This window comes from Sceloporus undulatus, chromosome 2 (assembly GCF_019175285.1).
Source record: "Sceloporus undulatus isolate JIND9_A2432 ecotype Alabama chromosome 2, SceUnd_v1.1, whole genome shotgun sequence".
Classification (NCBI taxonomy): Eukaryota; Metazoa; Chordata; class Lepidosauria; order Squamata; family Phrynosomatidae; genus Sceloporus; species Sceloporus undulatus.
Window position 1 is genome coordinate 206,764,808 of NC_056523.1, and position 14,351 is coordinate 206,779,158.

The 14,351-nt window shown below is 38.7% G+C and overlaps 1 protein-coding gene across 2 annotated transcripts in view; it reads right to left on the minus strand.

Annotated features, from left to right (window-relative positions):
• Positions 1–2,879: 2,879 nt before the first annotated feature.
• LOC121923638 (polypyrimidine tract-binding protein 3-like) overlaps positions 2,880–14,351 on the minus strand; it is a 41,283-nt gene continuing 29,811 nt past the window's right edge. For both annotated transcript variants that reach the window (XM_042454232.1, XM_042454231.1), the window contains 5 exons: positions 11,063–11,232; positions 7,220–7,366; positions 5,378–5,542; positions 4,099–4,209; positions 2,880–3,110 (listed from right to left, as the gene is read on the minus strand). In XM_042454232.1, the coding sequence (XP_042310166.1) occupies positions 2,895–3,110; positions 4,099–4,209; positions 5,378–5,542; positions 7,220–7,366; positions 11,063–11,232 (809 nt within the window). In that variant the 3' untranslated portion in view covers positions 2,880–2,894. The remainder of the gene's footprint in view (positions 3,111–4,098; positions 4,210–5,377; positions 5,543–7,219; positions 7,367–11,062; positions 11,233–14,351) is intronic.

Below are 14,351 nucleotides of genomic sequence, written 5' to 3' on the forward strand. Positions count from 1 at the left end.
GCCTTAATTTGCTCTGAAAGTTGCTGATCTTCTATTTAAGGTAAAATTTACCCTAGCTGGTCAGAAAAGAGTGATTCCATTTATACTTAAGCAAAGCAGGTCTTTCACAATAAATCTTCACACTGAGATTATTTTAATAATTCTAAGGTCCAAAACACACTGCAGAAATAATCCTGTTTGAGACCGCTTTAACTGCCTTGGCTCAATGCTAGGGAATTTTTGGAAAGATAAGAAACAATGGATGACAGATGAAACACTAAATGCAATAAAAGAAAGAAGAAAAGCAAAAGCAAAGGGAGATAGGAACAAAGCCAGAAGTATGAACACAACTGTCCAACGTCTGAAAGCAGGGGTAAAGAGAAATACTATAATGACCAATGCAGAGAAAGAAGAAAACAACAAAAGGGGAAGAACAAGAGACCTCTACAAAAAAAAAATTGAGAAATTAAAGCCAAGTTCAAACCGAAGGCTGGGATGTTCTATGGAGAAAAAAAGAACATTATACTGAAACAAGAAGAACTAAAAAGACATTGGAGGCCATACACAGAAGAGTTATACAAAAGAGATGAGGAAAATAATGATATTTGTAATGAGGAGCCATATGAAGACGAATGTCAAATTCTAAAAAGTGAAGTGGAATCTGCAATAAAGGAAATGGGAAAAAATCACCAGGAACAGATGATATTCCCAATTGAACTGCTGCAATGCCTACAGACAGATGCTACTTTAGTGCTAACTGAAATATTCCAACAAATACGGAAAATAAAGCAGAGGCCAACAGATTGGAAACACTTGAAATACATAGCAATCCACAACAAAAGAGATACAAAAGACTGCAGCAACTATGACAATAGCACTAATCTCACATGCAAACAAAATAATGCTCAACATTCTGCAGCATAGATTCCAACAATACATGGAGACAGAAATTCCAAAGGTACAAGCAGGATTTGGAAAAGGAAGTGGCACTAGGCACCACACTGCAAACATGTGATGGCTAATGGAGTGCACCAAAGAATTCCAAAGAAGAATCAGCATGTGTTTCATAGACTACAGCAAAGCATTTGATTATCTAGATCACGAAAAGCTATGGAACGCACTCAAAGACATGGATGTGCCACTACATCTGACAGTTCTGATGAGGAATCTGTACCAAGGAAGGACAAGAGACCACCATCAGAACAGAATTTGGGGAAACAGAATGGTTTCCAATAAGCAAAGGAGTCAGGCAAGGCTGCATCCTGTCATCTTACTTGTTTAATTTATATGCTGAAAACATCCTAAGAAAAGCAGAATTAGAATCAGAAAAAGCAGGAGTTAATATAGCAGGAAGCAACATTAACAACCTAAGATATGAAGATGACACCATATTATTAGCAGAAGACATTCAGGAATTGGAACAGTTAATAAGGAAGGTCAAAGATGAAAGTGCAAAGGCAAGTGTGATGTTGAACATAAAGAAAACAAAAATAATGACCACAGAAGAAATACACAAATTCGATCTAGACAACGAGGAAATTTAAATAGTTAAAGAATTCCCATATCTAGGATCAAACACTGACCAGAATGGAGACTGCAGTCAAAAAATAAGAAGACTAAGAAAGGGAAGGGCAGCTATGAAAGAACTGGAAAAGGTACTGAAGAGCAAAGACATACAACGGAGCCCTAAAGTCAGAATCGCTCAGGCCACTGTATTCCCAATTACCATGTACGGACGTGAGAGCTGGATAGTGAAGGAAGCAGACAGAAAGAAAATCAACTCATTTGAAATGTGGTGCTGGAGAAGAGTACAGCTGGCCCTCCGTTTTTGTGGAGGAACACTCTTGTTCAAAAATACAATTAAAAAGATAAAAAACTATTAAAAACAGTTCAGTTAAAATGATACAGTATCTCTAGCCCATTCTTTAAGAATAGGTAGACTCATAACAACCTGCCCACATTCTGAGAATCATATCAGAAGGCCTTACCTTTTGTGTAAATCTATAATATCCACTTGACTGATGAGTATAAAGCATAGGTACCTCTTAGATAATATCCCCTTAGTTGTAAGCGCTATAAAAATCTCAACATTACAGACCAACCGAACCTACTTTGTTCTATACTATACTTTACTTTGTTCAATAAGTATTACTGATCTTGGGTTCTGAACTATTACTGATAGCTTCTTACACTGTTTTCATGATTTTGAAATGTTACAGTACATTGCCTTATGCCTAAAATTGTCCTAGTAAAAGAAAAGCCAGAACTAGATAATGTTGCTCATGCCAACAGAGATGCACATGATATAACAGGAGCTTGTTAGAGACTGACCTCATTCTTTGCTCATGATTGTTGATAAGTGCGATCAAGTTGACTTTGACTTACAGTAACTCTATAAATCAGAGACCTCCAAGAAACTCTGTCATCAACAGCCCTTCTCAGGTCTTGCAAGCTCAGGGCTGTGGCTTTCTTCACTGAATCTATCCATCTGGAATGATGTCTTCCTCTTTTCCTACTACCTTCTACCTTATCAAGCAATTATTGTCATTTCTAGGGAGCCATGTATTCTCATGAATATGTCTGAAGTACAATAGTCTCAGTTTACTCATCTTTGCTTCTAGGGAGAGTTCAAGCTTGATTTAATCCAGGACCCATTTATTTTCTTTTTAGCATTCCACAGAATCCACAGAACTCTTCTTATGATACTTGTTTTCCTAATTCATCATTTTTATGCTTTTACTTAAACATTAGCATGGCTTTTAATTTTTTAAAATTTCAAACCAGCTATCAACAGTAATATTTATTTGCTAATAAGTATTTTTCAAAGCCATTTCTCCAAAGTGATGGGGTATAAAACCTGTAACTTAATTCATCATTTTGAAAATATTAAACAGCCTAATGCTGAAAGACAAAAGCTATTTGTTCCATCCTCTTCTTATAAAGGAATCACTCTTACCAAAAGCAGTAGCCATAGTAGGATCAAGGGAAGGCTGCCCGTCACCTGAAGGCAGGTCCATGCGTGTAAAATCTCTGCTTTTATCGTTGTTATATTTTACATTAAGGCTTGTTAGTTTGGAGAAATCAATGCGAAGAGTACAACAAGCATTGTAGATGTTTTGACCATCAAGAGTCTACAGGAAGGCAGAAAAGTTTATTAAATTTATTACATTGTTTAACCAAGTTTTATGATTATCTAAAAGCCAACTGTTGTATCAATCCTGAACATCCAAGATAGCTAGCTCATGTCTTTAGTTATTCATTTTCTAAGCCTTCCACCTAATATAGACTGTAATTTTAAGGAACTATATCAGTCATTGTCTACAAGTACTACATTCCTTGAGTGTTGAGAGAGGATGTATATACTTCCAAATATATAAATTGTATTTGTTTTGTGCTCTGCACTGGCCATGCTTACAATACTAATTTATTGTTGTTCCTTTTAAGAGCATTTAGTTGCAACCAGAGTGAACTGATGTCCTCCTTTTCCAGGATGTTCTCAATTTCGAGCATGACTAAGCATGAATTTATATTTGTATGAGTGCTTTTAGCTTTTATTTGATCATAATGAATTTAAGCAATGCATTTTTTTTATCATATCCTACAAGTTATTGTGCCTTGTCCTCTTCTACGGTTTCCACTGTAAGTCTGAAACAGCCAAACCTATCTGAAACTTGGCATGGATAATTGGGAATTATTTTTTCATTCATTTCAGTAAATTACACCTGCCTACAGCCTGCAGTACCAACTTCAACCGTAAGATGGAAGTGCGTAACTTTGTCTAGTGACAATGACAGATATAGACCCAGGTCATTAATTTCTCTATAGGGCCTACAGCAGCTCCATGTCATAATTTTTCCTCTGTAGGATCCTCAAACTCTTCTGAAAGTTGAGAGAGAGAAAGAATATGAAAGTAATGCTGCCTGGTAAGGGGTGGTAGTGGTGAGCAGGGAGAAAGACTGAATCAGTACTGCAGTAAAGGGGGAAAAGGGGTGTGTGAATAAGAACAGCAGAAGGAAAAAGGGAGGGGGGAGAGAAAGAGAATGCACTGGGGTAGGAGGGAGGTTCAGGAGTTTTTAAACCTTGGGAAGATTTACACCAGATTCATTACAATTTACTTACCAGTCTGGCATAATGTGCATTCAATGGATCAGCATACTGAAGCAAGGCCTGAAACTGATTGTTCTTTGTGAAAGTGATGATCTTCAAAACTGTCCCAAACTTGGAGAAGATCTAAGCCAAAATGTACACAGTCAATTCATACCGCAACGCTTTCTAGGAAAGTTGAAGATAAAAACTGCCTGGATATGCCAAATAATCAGTGCTAACTTTCTGAATTTAGGGTGTCACTATTTTGCTAAGAATATTCCATCTCTATATTGCCTCAAAATCATTAAGTATAAATGTTCTCTTAATGAAAACCTACCTGTATTTTAACTACTAAGCAGTTAAGACTGTCCAGTTATGTTACTAACAGTAAGAAAAATGGAACAAATTTCACCTAACCATTAAGTCTTTATTATAAGTAATGAATGTTTAATTCTGTTCATTCTGGACCTTTCAATTATTTTGCTACCACTGGAGGTGAAATCCTTCTGGACTGCCTGACTAGCACATCCAGCACCGGCTAACACCCAGTGCTGGAAAAAATTTTAGTTGAGGCTCTCGGCCTCGAAAAGGTTTGCCATCACTGGGGCATCTACATGAAGTTACTGGGAGAAAGAATGCTACAGCATCACAAATATATGTACAACACACAGCTGTACCTGTGCTTTTTACCTACTAATTCCAAATATGCTCTGTAACTCCTGAATAGATGACTGGAAATAGTTTCAAGATGGATAAAGTCAAACCAAGATGAAGCTTAATCCAGATGAGACATGTATTTTAGATGGGAAAATCTGCTGATCTGGACAGAGAGATTCAACCAGTATTGAACAGGAATCCACTTGCCTTTGGAGCTTGGTGTTCCCTCTATAGGACTCACTGCTGCCTATATGGAAGCACAGGTAGTACCAGTAGCCAGCAGTACTTTTTACCAACTTGCATATGAATTACCACTCTGACTAGGGAAAGTCACATGGGATTCAATTATGCATGTTCTAGTAAGTGGTGTCACCAGACTTGGGGGGGGGGGCTGTCAAGGGGAGGGCAGTGACAGCAGCCTACCTCCCAATGCCTGCTCCCCCTCCCGTTGCTTGCCCCTCATGGCTTTATTGCTGGCCCAGCTTCATACCCAGGGAAGAAGCCAGGCCAGTGACAAATCCACGAGGGTCATACCTGTACTCATATTTCTTGCGAAGAAAGAATAAGAAATAAGGAACTGGTACCTTATCTGATATCTTGCCCTAAACACAACATGGGGAGAAAAAAATCCAAATCTTTGCTTGTGCTTCCTTACCTGAAATAGCACTTCTAGAGTTACAGGATAGAAGAGATTTTCAACTATAATTCGAAGAACAGAACTCTGACCAGGAGCCAATCCACCCTCAGTCGCTGGAACACCTGTAAGGGCTAAGCCTCCAGACTGAACAGCATTTACGGCTTGCAACGCAGCTTGAGCTCTCTAAGAGAAGAGAGAGAACAAAATAGCAGAATGGAAACTTATGTATTATGTACATCACTGTAACATATATAGCATACAAATTACATAGTGACCTAAATCCTACAGAAATCAGTACAATTTTAAAATCTTACACTTCCTTTTAATAATACTTCATTTAGGTACTAGTGAAGGCTAAAATGTTTCATTCTCCTCCATTTCTGCTTAATAGAAATATGCATTTTAATAGATTCCCAACATTTTGGAGAAATTCTGCAGTTAATTTTTGTTCTAAGTCCCCAAATCAATATTTTCTTTTGACAACAGCCAAATGGATCACGTTCCTTCAGATAACTATGCAACTACATGGCAACACCAATGGTCCCATCTGAACCATGACCGGGAACATGAACATGGTCTGTATATTAATTTGTTAATCTGTCACTTACTAAACACATTGACCTATTTCCCCTTTTTCATACTAACCCACAAATTCCATCTTGGCAGTGCAAAAGGCCCAGAAGCATTCTTTGTCAAAGCTCAGAGGAAGCCAATATCAGATGTACACAGAGCTCAATATTTCCTTGAAGATTAAACTAATGTCAAACTGCTCCACAACTCCTATGTTCACTTGAACAGATGGGAACAGTATGATCCTTGGCTATGGATACAACTTTAAATTTAGTATAGGCATTCAAGTTTCTATGTAATTGGAGCAAGATGGCTTTGGGCAATTTTTAAAATTATGTTGCACCTTAGCCCCTAAAAAAATAGAGCCTCCTTGGTATAACATGTATGCTGACTACTCAAGTCACAACAGCAGTTTTAGTTCACTTTAGAACCTGATCTAAAGTTGGGATGGGCAGCTGTGTGGGGTTCAGGGGCAAATTTCTCCTCAGACCTGCACAATGGACTACATTTTTGTCTGCTCAAAATAACAGTAGGAAGTAACTATATGTCACTTCCTGTTACCACTTTGAGAAGTGCAGAGAAAAATGGTGGTATTTGGGGGAAGTACAGGGTTCTGGGAAGCTTGTGGGGGTATCTGTAAGTGTTTTCAGAGGTTTTCTGAATGATTTGGGGGTGCATTTTTTTGAAAGGAAGGTTGAGTAGTGTTTAGCCTCACCATTTCAAAGCAGAGAGAGCTAACAGGCAGCACAAAATTATTTTCATTACTAAGAAGTTGGACATTTTAAGCGGGGGTTAGATATAGTATTGTACAAAGTGTATGTAGTGTATATTGACGATCTTTTAATCATGTAAGCTGCTTTGATTGCTAATGTAGCAGAAAAGCAGGGTATAAATACAAGTTTGTTTATTTATTTATTTAGTACCGTATTTTTTATTTTTTTAATTTTAATTTTTATTGAAACCTCCACTAAATGTATAATATCTGATCTATTCAACCCTCAACTTTTTCTTATTCTGGAAAAGGATGGGCAAATGGTAGATCCATCAGCAAATACTGTGACTTACCAGTTTACTTAAACCATAATCTTTTCCGAAGATTAATGAAAACTATGTTTTGCCACTGATCTAATTCATCAAGACATCTGTATTTTAAAACATCCTTTCCAACCAGACACTCCCAATGGTGTGTTGGGACAATAACTTGAAAATGAGATGTTACTGAAAAATCTTTTTTTATACGTTAACTGTTTTAAAAAATGTCACCTTTCCCCTCAAAAGTAGTATACTTACAGCCTGATTGGGTAGATTGTCAGTCTTAAGTTCTCTGTGATTGGAATACTGAATATAAACAGGCTGACTGCGGAGGTGTGGAGTAACAGGAGTGTAGTAGTTCACCATAGTAACAGCAGCTTCTTCTGAAGCCATTTCTAGGAAAGCCTACAATTAACACAAATAGAATAATTTTTTGTAAATAAACCCATTTTTGCTCTTTAAAAACACCTTAAAAACCATGGTGTAATTTGTTATTTTTTGTCAGTTCAACCCTTTACATAAATATGATTTTGTATTTTTTCATTTTCTATTACAGTACTCATATTTTATTCTGCACGAAGTATTTCATATTTGTATAGTGTGAACACAGAATAATTGTGCAACACATGAAATCCCTGAAGATAGGATTCTGCTATGCCAAGTACATGGCTTCCTTTCAGATGCTGATGCATTATCTTACAGCAGTGACTCCTGAATTGGCAGTGCCACCATGGTGAGGGAAAAGGGGGGCAACAGGGGGCAGTGAAGAAAATGGGGACATCAGTAGGATCTTCAGTCAAAGTATTGGCACACATGAAAGACAAGGGGCAAACTGCAGCCTTTAGGATCACAGTGAGGATGAAGGTTGCATGAAACATCTGTTTTCAGGGTCCCTTGAACCTACTGTGCAGCCTTGTTGGTTGCAAAGGCTGGCATAGGTGAGAGAGAGGCTTCTCTGTTGCTGCTGAACCAGCTGTTTGGTTGCTGCTTCCAGGGTGACTAGATAAAAGGGAGCAACAACTGAAATTGGTTGCTTTGAATTTGCAGTAAAAGAGTAGACCTAATAGCAAGAAATAGTTGTTTGGGGGAGGAGCATGCTAAGTTGGCTGCCTAAGAAGAAAGGGGGTGGAACCCAATGAAGTTTGGGATCACCGCCTTAGAGAGCATGGTGATCCAAGGACCAGTGCCAGTCCACAAGCCACTGGCTGCTAATCCCTGCCAATTTTTCAGCAGAATAATAGAATCAGAGTTAGAAGAGACCAAAAGGGCCATCCAGTCCAACCCCCTGCCAAGAAGGAACTCAAAATCAAAGCACCCCTGACAAATGGTCATCCAGCCTCTGTTTAAAAACCTCCAAAGACGGAGACTCCAAGAGAGTGTGTTCCACTGACCAACGGCTCTTAATGTCAGGAAGTTCCTCCTAATGTTGAGGTGGAATCTCTTTTCCAGTAGTTTGAATCCACTGCTCCTGGTCCTATTCTCTGGAGCCGCAGAAAACAAGCTTACTCCATTCTCAATATGGCACCCCTTCAAGTATTTAAACAAGTATATCATATCACCTCTAAACCTTCTCTTCCCCAGGTTAAACATACATAAGCTCCCTAAGTGTCTCCTCACAGAGCATGGTTTCTAAGCCTTTCACCATCTTGGTTGCCCTCTTTTGGACATGCTCCAGCTTCTCTATATCTCTTTTGAAATTGTGGTGCCCAGAACTGGACACAGTGTTCCAGGTAAGGTCTGACCAAAGCAGAATAGAGTGGTACTATAACTTCCCTTGATCTAGTCACTATATTTCTATTGATCCATCCTAAAATTGCATTGGCCTTTTTAGCTGCTGCATCACACTGACTCATGTTCAACTTGTGATCTATTAGGACATCTAGATCCCTTTCACATGGAGTCTTCTAATGCCAGATGTCCCACATCCTATATCTATGCATTTCATTTTTTCTGCCTAAGTGCAGTACCATACATTTCTCCCTGTTGAAATTCATTTTGTTATTTTTTACTGAGCTTTCTAATCCATTAAGGTCATTTTGAATTTTGATCTTCTCCTCTGGCGCATTAGCTACTCCTTCTAATTTGGTGTCATATAAATTTGATAAGCATGCCCTCTATTCTTTCATCTAAGTGTTGAATAGCACAGGGCCCAAGACAAAACTCTGTGGCACCCCTCTCGTCACTTCTCTCCAGGATGAAGAGGAGGCATTGTTGAGCACCCTTTGGGTTCGGCGGGTAAACCAATTACAAATCCACCTAACATTTGCATTGTCTAGCCCACATTTTACTAGATTGTTTGCAAGAATATCATGGGGGACCTTGTCAAAGGCCTTACTGAAATCAAGGTATGCTACATCCACAACATTCTCTTCATCTACCAAGCTGGTAATTTAGATGGATGGATGGATGGATGGGTGGATAGATGGATGGGTGGATAGATGGATAGATAGATCAGATTAGTCTGGCATGACTTGTTTTTGAGAAACCCATGTTGACTTTTTGTGATTGTGGCGTTCCCTTCTAAATGTATACTGACTCTTTGTTTAATTATCAGCTCTAGAGTGTATCCTGGTACTGATGTCAGATGAACTGTGAGGTAATTGTTGGGATCCTCCTCCCTCCCTTTTTTTTTTTTTTTTTTTGAAGACGGGGACATCACTTGCCTGTCTTCTGGGACTCCTTTTCTCCAGGAGTTCTCAAAGATGATTGATAGTGGCTCTGAGATAACATTGGCCAGTTCTTTGAATACCCTTGGATGTAGTTCATACACCTTGGATTTAAGTCTCATTTTGGAGATATAAATTCATTTAAAACAACTAAGTATTCCTGTACTACCTCTTTACTTATTCTGTGCTGCATTTCCCATATTGTGCCCTAAGCTCGATTTTCCTCAGGTTGAGAGCCCTTTTCCTTTTGTGAGAAGACTGAGGCAAAGATGGTGTTGAGTAGTTGCCTTTTCTCTGTCCACTGTTAGCATTTCACCATCTTCTTCGCACAATGGCCCTACCATTTCCTTCTTCTTCCTTTTATTGCAGACCTAACAAAAAATAGCCCTTTTAATTGTTTTTAACTTCTCTAGTAATCCTGAGTTCATTCTGTGCTTTAGCTTTTCTGACTTTCCCCAACTGGATCAAATAACATGGTGCCAGTCCTTGGCATTCTAGGAAAAAAATAATTACTGGTTCTACCACATCAGATAACTTGGAAAGCATCACCTCACAAAATAAGATAAGTGTACATGTATGATAGAGTCTAAATACCCTACAGGTGCCAGCTTTTATCTGATTTTGAAAGCTAGGCAGGGTCAGCCCTGGTTAGTACCAGATGATTCAAAAAAGAATGGTGCAAACAGAATAAGAACAGCTTTTGCACCATTCTTTCTGAATTACCCTGTCTTTGGATAGGAGACTGCCAGTGTATACAAGGTGTGGTGTAGACTATATTTAAGAGAAAGCAACTGGAAGAACCACCTCTGAGTATTCCTTGCCTAAGAAAACCCTGTGAAACTGATGGATTGCCAGCAGGAAACTTGAAGGGATGTGTGATCCAGATCGGTTTGCAGGTTTCCCTTTAACTGTTCCTTGCAAATTTTATAACAATATTAAGTAATATTAAACCTAGAAAAGGACATTAAGGAAACTAATGTAAGGATTTTTTTAAAAAACAACAACACACTAAATAATTTTAAATGCCTAGAATTTAGATTCCAAACAGTAAATTATAGGAGTGGGCAGAAAATAGATTAGGGTATACTGGTACATTTTTGGTAATCTGCCATAAATTCCATTCTTTCCTTCATTTTGTGCAACAGAAGAAGAGGTCAAAAGTTTTCACTTTGATATTAAACCAGTCACAGTTTCCTATGATGCCTCCCCATTTGAAGGCTGGTTAAGGATTGGGAACTAATCCAGTTTTGGCTCAGAAATGAAATGAGTAACTTCTAGTTTCAAGGGAAGTTATTTGACTTATATCCCAAACCAATGGGAGCCATGGAGGCAGGGAGGAACAACCCATCTAACCGTTTTACCAAGTATGAGACAAATTCATCATGTACTAAATAAATTAAATTTTCTTGGAGCTTGGAGTAAAACATGTACATACCTGGCTTTTCCCCTTCAACATCAAGAGATTGGTTACTCTGCCAAAAGGTAGACCTAGACCAATTACTTCTGCTTCAGTAACATCATTTGGAATCTTACGAAGATGAAGAACTCGTGAAGGTGAGCAGGGTGATCTGTCTCCTTTAAATTTCTTGTTGTCATTCCCATTAGCTAAAAGGTAAAGAAATGGTTTAGCATAAATATATCCTTTAGCAAAAGCTGCACTGAGCAGACTGCAAAATGTCAACTGCATACAAAAAGCAATACTAAGCTATTTCATTTGCTTATTATGGTGTTTGTTGTGTTATCTCCAGCTCTAGTGTATTCAAAACGCCATGGAATTTATAATAGGTTCTAAACTAAGTTAGCCTGTAAGGTTGATTCCAATTCAAGCATCTAAGAGTTTTCTTTTGGCTTGCAAGTCATTCATAGGAGGTCACAGTTATTGAGTTAATAGCAACAAGTAGGGATATGACAGCTGAACCAGCTATTACTTGCGGGTTTTTCCCCACAGAGAAATCTGAAAGCATACGAATCAACAACTGACTTCTTAGATTGTCAGCTATAAGAGTAACTAAAAGCCATTAACTTTAGGAAAAAAATATACAGTGGTGCCTCGGGTTACGAAATTAATTCGTTCCGTGGCACCGTTCGTAACCCGAAAAGCCTTCGTAAGCCGAATTGCCATAGGCGCTAATGGAGAAAAGCCGCGATTCCGTGCGAAAAAGCCGAAAAAAGCACCAAAAGTTTTTTCGTAACCCGAAAAAACATTCGTAACCCGGAACAATGTTTTCCTATGGGATTTTTTCGTATCCCGAAAATTTCGTAACCTGGGTATTTCGTATCCCGAGGTACCACTGTATCAAGCAAGACAGAGCAGGAAGATATCAGCAGTCCAGGGAAGTTTAAGAATGAAAGAAGATGAATGAGGGCAATTCAGTAGTACTACAGCTTGCTTTCATGATAAACCTTTTGCTAGTCTATGCACTATATGGATGATGGTGCAGAAATTCAAGGGAGCTATTTAGAGCATTCACTAGAATATCATAAGTCATTTTTTTAAAAATCCTTTGGCTTTGCCAAAAATAGAAGGAAGGTTCAACCAATGCACACTCTAGATGTCTTAGCTAGCACATGCATTATAGCCATAAGCTGCGTAAGATGAGTACATTTGCCTGGGAGTGGATGCCTTGCCAACTGCTCACCCCTAACTCAAGCCAGGAAGTCCCCAATGGTGCTGCCAGCTCACCTGGCACAGGAAATCAACAGCAAAGCTACCTGGGGAAAGATTAGGAACTAGCAGGTCACTGTGGAAGTCACTTCTGCAAAGAAAGACTGTAAAGGTAGCCCCCCCCAAAAAAAAACAGTAAGACCCTCTTATTGGCACAACTTTTCTATTCACTAAACATCTTTGTTTAATATTTTACATAATTTTGTCTAATCCCCAGAAACATGCATTAAATATTTTAATACTCACATGTGACTTATAGCTTCATTTACTGAGATCTGATTAATGAGAAAGACTGAACTCTAGAGATATAATCAATCCTATCTTTGTCTCAAGATTTCAAAACTCTTTTTTCAAATTCTACAGCACACTGAAAGGCAGACTGAAGGCTTTCTTTTCTCTTTTGAATGTTACATTTTAGGGAAAAGGGGGTATAAACTGAGATAACAACAACAGCTAACTTAAAAATTAATATTACGGATAAATGGAAATGGCTGTCAATGAACACTGCTTTTGTCTTATCAAGATTCAACTATATCTGATATTTCTATGGCTGCTCTCCAAGTAGGGCGTTTGTACAGATCTAATTAGCTTAAATAATTTGGTGAAATCTATTAGTGGGAGGTTTTGTGCATATATAATACTGCCCATCCTTATTATAGTAGATCACTCCATGGGCTTCGTTCCTTCTCACTTTCTTTTTCTTCCCACCATGAAGATTTTCCCCAAACAATTTGTTACCAATTATGTTCAGTGAATAACCTGGTGCTGATGCAACACCTACCATAATTACCCTTGAAACTGCTGTCAAAAGTGGCAGGGAAGGGAATGCTCACATGAAAGGAGAAGGGAGGAGCATGTGAACCAATCTAATCATAACTAGGTGACTGAACACTGTAATGCTTCTGAGGTCCCCACTTCCCCACATGCATCTGCTGAGCAGAATGGGACCTCCAGAGAGCACCTATCTATCTTCCACCACCCATTAATGTGAATTCTCCCTTTTGTAGCAACTCATTAGGATGCTGCTGGGATTCCACTGGCATGTCCCATCTCTGATACTGCAGAGACATTTCTTTCCCTGCCCCAACCCTGGTGAAGGGACTAGACCAAGCAAAGACAAGTGAAAAAGGAGCCTGAAAGAGAGAAGTACTTTTAAATGAAAAAGTTGTATTCTAGGTAAAACATTTCAATAGTAAAAGTGTATCTCTTTACATGAAGGACCATCTTTCCTTCAGGCACAAGATTAAAAGTTACAAGTTGCAGACATATTAGATCCTTGCAGGCAAGACAGGAAAAATAATAAAAGCCCCTGACCTGACTAGCTAAGACATTCTCTCTGAGATTTGTAGTCCTTGATGTTCATAGGGAGCCTAGGCTCCTTTGACCAGCCTTGATCAGCTTCCCCAGGCATTCCTTTGTTAGAAGCTCTTTAGAGCCTCACCCCGCCCCCACATGGTCCTTTCTCAGGCTTTTTATAACCTCTGCTGAGAAGGATCTTGAAAATGCACATTCCTGCCCAACTCACCATCTCAATGGGCAATGGCTTTCTCATCTATACTGTGATACTGAGCAATACTGAAATGTAATTTAACCTCTTTACATCATTTAACCATTTTGTTACCTGGATAGAAGGTCACCTGGGCTCAGATAATGGTAGGGCATATTATCACAAGCACTATCACATCTACAAAGCTTTACAGTGTCTTAAATATTAGACACAGAATGCTGACTTGGTGGGAAACTCATCTATTTTCTATAGTTTCTATAGTTGGGAAACATGTATTTTACAGTCAGCCCTCCTTATCCGTGGATTTTTTATCCAGATTCAAGCATCCACTATTTGAAAATATTCAAAAAAATTATAAATTCCAGGTAGCAAACCTTGATTTTCCATTTTATATAAGGGACACCGTTTCACTATGCCATTGAAGTTAATGGGACTGAAGCATCCATAGATTTTGTTATTCACGGGAGATCCTGGAATTAAACTCCAGCGGATAACAGGGCCCACTGCACTTTGTTTTGTTTAAACCTGGCTTCTTGGGGGTTTTTTGGTCTA